This window comes from Chrysochloris asiatica, unplaced genomic scaffold, assembly GCF_000296735.1.
Source record: "Chrysochloris asiatica unplaced genomic scaffold, ChrAsi1.0 scaffold00004, whole genome shotgun sequence".
Classification (NCBI taxonomy): domain Eukaryota; kingdom Metazoa; phylum Chordata; class Mammalia; order Afrosoricida; family Chrysochloridae; genus Chrysochloris; species Chrysochloris asiatica.
The window spans coordinates 34,039,577-34,045,576 of NW_006408522.1; the positions used below are offsets into that span (position 1 = coordinate 34,039,577).

Here is a 6,000-nt window from a genome sequence, read left to right on the forward strand (position 1 = left end):
GAGGAGTGAATGGTAGGTTTAAACCCCCAACGCAGTGTTTACCCTACAGTGCCACACCAGGACTCTAAATATGACAGTTCCCAGTGACTAGTCCCAGCTTGGTCAGTATCTGTTGCCTCTGTGAGCCACACTAGGCCTGCCTCCTGAGCAAATCATTAGCTTGGGTTGGAGAGGGAGATTTTTCTCCATCAGGGGTAGGTGGGCAGAAGTGTCAATAAGAAATGATTCAATGAAGGAAGGAGGAGAATGGAAACATCTCAGGACTTCCTTGCTATGAACATTTCTTCTGTACTCAGTACTGGAACACTAATCCAATTGCTCATTCAACAAGCATTCATTGAGTGCTTTCTACATAGCTGCATGCTGCAGGTACTGGGAATGTAGACATGCAAAGTCAGACAGGGCCCTAGGATCCCGGGACCTTCCCCGCTGGAGAGAATCAGCTATCCAAGAAACACAAAACAGCATGAGGCTGTAATGCAAGGGGCAGGTTTGGGAGGGTGGTGGGGAGGTCTTTCCAGGGCATTGCTTTGGAGTGATGCTTGAAGGATGAGTCCACTCTCCTCTCAATCCACAGGAGGTACAGTCTTCATGCCACCTGCTGACAGTGAGGATCATCCGGATGAAAAACGTCCGCCAGGCTGATGTGTGTGAGTATCCTCCTCCCTCCTTCCTTCTGCTCATGGGGCTGGGCTAAGATGGAGAGAGACCTAGCTGGAGAACTTGCCAGAGGGGTGCATGTGCATCTGCCTGCATATACATGTGTGTGCACATGTGTGTGTTTGCATATAGGTGTATTCTGCACTGAGGTTGCATTTTGATCTTCAGTGACTTAGAATTCATATACATTTTTCCAGGCTTTTACTCTCTACCCTTCACACTAGCTGTAACCATGGCACTACCAGTTTCTCTGTGTCTGAGCCAAAGGGGGACAGAGAAGACACAAAAGCCACAATACTGAGTGTACGTTCTAACGAAGGGGTATCTATGTCCAAAGCGGGTATAGAGTGGAAGATCTTGCCACAATGGAATTTAGATCTGACTAGACACTGAGAGCTGGGTCAAGGAAGTCTCCTTGGAGGGCTGGGGTCTGAGAACTCAGATTGTGAGCCTACTCTTGCAGGGAAAGGGGCACCCTAAGGGAGGAAGTCCTGGTGTAATGTTGTGGGATAAGCACTGGACTGCTAACCACAGGTCAGCTGTTCAAATCCACCAACCGCTTCTCAGAAACCCTGTACAGGGTCGCCATGAGTTGGAACTGGCACTTAACAATAACAAACAAGGAAGGGAGGGCCTCCATCCCCCATAGCTCCTGACACTTGCTGTGGGTCAGCCTGGGGTCCAGATTTCATGAGCTCTTCCCATCAGCCTGAAGGGTAGTACTGTGAGACCCATTTGACAGATTAGTATTTTTATCTTATGATTGTCCAAGGCAGAAGCAGTGTTTGATTCCAGGTCTGGTGGCTGGAACAGAGAGGGGACGAACCAGGAGAGGGAGGCCGGGCAGTGGTGATGCTTTCTAAGTCATGTGATGGCAGGGATTGCATGGCTCGCTGGTGGTGCCTCTGTAGACTGTGTTCCAGCTGAGGTGGGGAGAGACCAGGAACCTTGCTAGGAAGTTGCTGCTGCAATCAGAAGCAGAGTGCCCAGTAAGCAAAATTAGCATGGGCTTCCGAGTGCTTTCGTAGCCAACAGTTTCACAAATTTTATTTACATATTCATAAATAAGTACAAGGAAGCCCGCATTTACCTTCCTTACTGGGGACTCTATCCCAGTTAGGGACTGTAAGCTGGCAAAGAGGCTTTGTATATAAGAAGGTGCTGAGTGTGTTGAGAGAGAGACAGATGCCAGCCATACCTAGAAGCAGAATCTTTGATGTGGTGAAAAATGTGAAATTGTTCACAACAGACTAGTAAGTAAGCATAAATATATCTGTGCTTATCTTGCTTGTTGGGTAATCTGACACTGGCTACAAGCCAGAGAGCATCAGCACAAGCAAAAGAATCCATCAGGATTCAGACCCCACCCTGACCTGTCAGGGCAAGGTGCCCAGAGCCTAGGCGGGTAGTAGTAGTTGCAGCAGACTTTAAGTCTGGGCTTGTGTCTGCCAAGAAAACAGCAAGAGGGACAGGGGGTTCTCAGGGGCTTCCCAGCCTACCTGACCCTGGGAGGAAGTAGGTGATCTGAGGTGTCTGAAGTGTGCCCTGAGCCCAGTGACAATCTATGGAGGTCACTCAGATGCCTTACTCTCTCTTGGGCAGAGTTCACCCCACGACCCTTGGGGATGATGACATTGGTCTGCAGCAGGACTTGCCCTCCTCCAGTTGCTCTTAGGTGTGTCTGTCCCCAGCCCTCAAAGCACCAGGCCACACACTCCCTCTCACTCTGCATGCCTGCACTTGTTGCTCAGAAATTCCCATTGTCCAGGCCCATCCAACCTTCTCCCTAACATACCCATCACCTATGGATCCCACAGGCAATAGGGGGGAAAGCAAGCAGCTTGGTAAATGGAATCAGTCTGGCTCTACCACCCTCTTCCTTCCTTTCCCTGCACACCCCTCTAAAACACAGGCTGCCTTTTGCGAGTGCCCATCCCATTCCCCATCCCAGCTAAGTTGTGTCTGGACTCCACAGTCCTCACAGGTTGAGTTGGGGGCTGCATTCCCTAGGGTAGGTTCGAGAAAATATTCTGATGTTTTCAGGTCCTGGGTTACCCTCACCGAAACTTGTTCCTTTCTAACTTCAATAAAAAATGGACCTTTCTCTGATTTAGTCTTCTAATCCAGACCTAAGTTTCCTGAGATTTCAAAGAAGCTGAAAGGCCATCAACACACCATGCCAAGAACTAAAGGAGTGTTGAGCCCAGCCCTAGGGACGACTGGGAGAGAGGCAGGCCCTGAAACTCAGAAACCTCCCAGCCATTGGGAGTTTGTACTCTTGGTGGGGGAAACAAATGAAAAACCAAACCAGTACCTCAAGGAGTGCCAGCCAGGTGTCTCTACAGGTATTATAGAGGCAGTGTCCTGAATATTAGTAGAGAAAATTGAGTCATGTTTCCACAATCCAGGAAAGGAGATAAGTCATTCAGATGACCAAGGCCTCTGTCACCTCTTGAGCAACATGAATTAGAATCTATCTATGCCTAAGAAATCCCCTTTAGTGGATGAAATTCTCAAAATTGGGTCACTTGCTTAACCACTCTTCATTGCCAACCAAGGAGGTTGTTATCCTTACAGTCAGCTAATGACACCTGCCTTGGATTGTTACATAGCCCCCCTCCTCCCGCTCACCTTTTTCCAGCATTCCCCACCTCTTCAGGACCCCTTGGGCTGTATTCTCCTCCTTTCCAAACTTTGACAAACAAAAACCCATCTCGCAAAGGAGCTGAAAAACAAAGGAAGTATGGGTGATGTCTGATCAATCCCATCTCTTGCAGGAATACTTTTATCTTAACCAGAGTCTTATGTCCCATCAAAATACTGAGATCTTATTTAATGAGAGAATTTAGGCATGGACTAATGATAAGAAGGGAAATTGCCTTTATTGTTGTTGTTGTTAAGTGCCGTCGAGTCGGTTCAATGATAAGAAGGGAAATTGCCTTTATAGGGTCCACCAAATCGTGCTCTTGGGAGAAAAGATTGGAGTAGGGCAAGACACGAGACGGGAATCCAGTTGGGAAGCAGCAGCAGTAATCCTGGCAAAAGATGATGTTGGCAAGACATGTGGCAGTGAGGGTGAGAAGTGGGCAGGCTGGAGAGACAGAAGGTGTTAAATCCATACAATGTGAGACTTTAGGACTATGCTTGGTTTCTGGCTTGGACACTTGAGTTGTTGGAGAGGAAGAGCAGGTTGGACATGAAAAGGCTACATAGGGATGGTGAAGTCATCATATTCTTTTCTTTAATATTGTGAGAAAATATATATAACATAAAATTTGCCATTTTCATCATTTTTGAATGTACAATTCAGTGACACTAAGTGCATTCACAATACTGTGTAACCATTACTACTATCTAGTTCCAAATTTTTGATATTATTCCAATACAAAAACTCCTCTCAGTTCCTGGCCACCTCCATTCTACTTCTGTCTTTATGAATTTGACTACTCTATGTTCCTCAAGTAGCTCTGGTAGCATAGTGGTTATGAATCAGGCTGTGAATTGCAAGGTCAGCAGTTCAAAACTACCAGCTGTTCCACGGGAGAAAGATGAGGCTTTCTGCTCCCGTAAAGATTTACAGCCTTGGAAACCCTTTACAGGGTCACTATGAGTCGGAACCGACTCCATGGCACACAACAACAAACATGTTCCTCATAGAGTCTTGGTATGGAACGGTATGATAAGCATTCAACCGCAAGGTTGATTTGAACCACAAGGTTGTCAGTTCAAACTCACCAGTTACTCCTCAGAAACCCTCTGCAGGGTCATTATGAGTCAGAACTGACTAGACAGCTCTTAATAACAACAACATGTTCCTCATATAAAAGCTTGGAAATCCTATGGGGCAGTTCTACTCTGTCCTTTTAGGTCACTCAATGGCAACAGGGTAGGTACCTCATAAACATTGAATCATGCACTATTCCTCCTTTTGTGTATGGCTTATTTCACTTCCTTAGCATAATGTCTTCAAGGTTCATTCATGTAACATAATTTCATTCCTTTTCATGGCTACATACTATTTTATTGTATGGATACACCATATTTTATGTATTGATTTACGGATTATTGAATTGTTTCCACTTTTTTGACTATTATGAACCACGTTGCAATAAACACTGGCATACAAATATTTGTTTGAGCTGATGCTTTCAATTCTTTGGAGGTGTATACTAACAGTGAAATTGCTGGTGATGTCTATGTTTAGTCATAGGTAATTCTATGTTCATTCTTTGATAAACCGTCAAAATATTTTCCTGTTTTCTCTAACAGTTGAGGAGTCCTGGTGTGGTGCTGTAGGATAAGCCCTGAACTGTTAACTGCAAAGTTGGTGGTTCACACTGACCAGTTGCTCCTTGGAAGGCCTATACTGGGACACCATGACTCAGAACCGACTCAATGGCACTTAAAAACAACATATTTGCTCAACAATTTTACATCCCCAGAAGTAATGCACCAAGATTCCAATTTCTCTACATTATTGCTAGTATTTATTATTTTGATTTTTCATGAGAGCAATTTTTTTGGATCTGAAGTGGTATTTCATTGTGGCTTTGATTTATTTGCATTTGCCTCATGACTAATGACATTGAGTATTTTTACATTTGTTTCTTGTCCATCTTCTTTGGAGAAATGTCTATTCAAGTCCTTTGCCTAGTTTTAATTAAATTGTTTGCCTTTTTGTTGTTGAGTTGTAGGAGTTCTTTATATATTCTGGATATTAAATTCTTATCAAATGTATGATTGCCAAGTATTTTCTGCTATTCTGTAGATTGTTTTTTTCATTTTCTTGATAAAGTTCTTTGATGTACAAAAGTTCTTAATTTTAATGAAGTCCAATTTACCTATTGTTTCTTTTGTTGGTCATGATTTTGATGTCAAATCAAGAATCCATGGTCCAAAATTAGATATTGAAGTATCACTCTTATGTTTTCTTCAAAGAGTTTTATGGTTTTAATTCTTATATTTAGATACTTGATCCACTTTGGGTTGATTTTCATATATGATGTGAAATATGGGTCCATATGAGGCCATATATTCTTTTGATTCTGCTTGTTGGATTTGGGTCATTCTTTTTATCTGGATTAAATTATCATTATAACATCTAAAGGATAGTGTACTCTCACCTTTATTCATTGTAAGGAGAAATGAGAATTCCAGTTCACTGAGTGGTGAGCCCTCAAAGAGTAACCGGATACTGGAGATGAAATCAGAAGTCAGGAACACTTTTGATGCAAACCACAGTTACTACCTCTGATGAAGGTGACTTCGGTGTAGTGACAATGTAGAACTAAGTCATTCCTAGAGGACAGCCCTATTTGCCCTCTAACTGTTGTTGTTGTT

The 6,000-nt window shown here is 43.7% G+C and overlaps 1 protein-coding gene across 1 annotated transcript in view; it reads left to right on the forward strand.

Annotated features, from left to right (window-relative positions):
* PLA2G4E (phospholipase A2, group IVE) overlaps positions 1-6,000 on the forward strand; it is an 82,431-nt gene that overhangs the window by 48,128 nt on the left and 28,303 nt on the right. Inside the window, exon 2 of the mRNA XM_006831893.1 lies at positions 578-650. Coding sequence (XP_006831956.1) covers positions 578-650 — 73 coding nt within the window. The remainder of the gene's footprint in view (positions 1-577; positions 651-6,000) is intronic.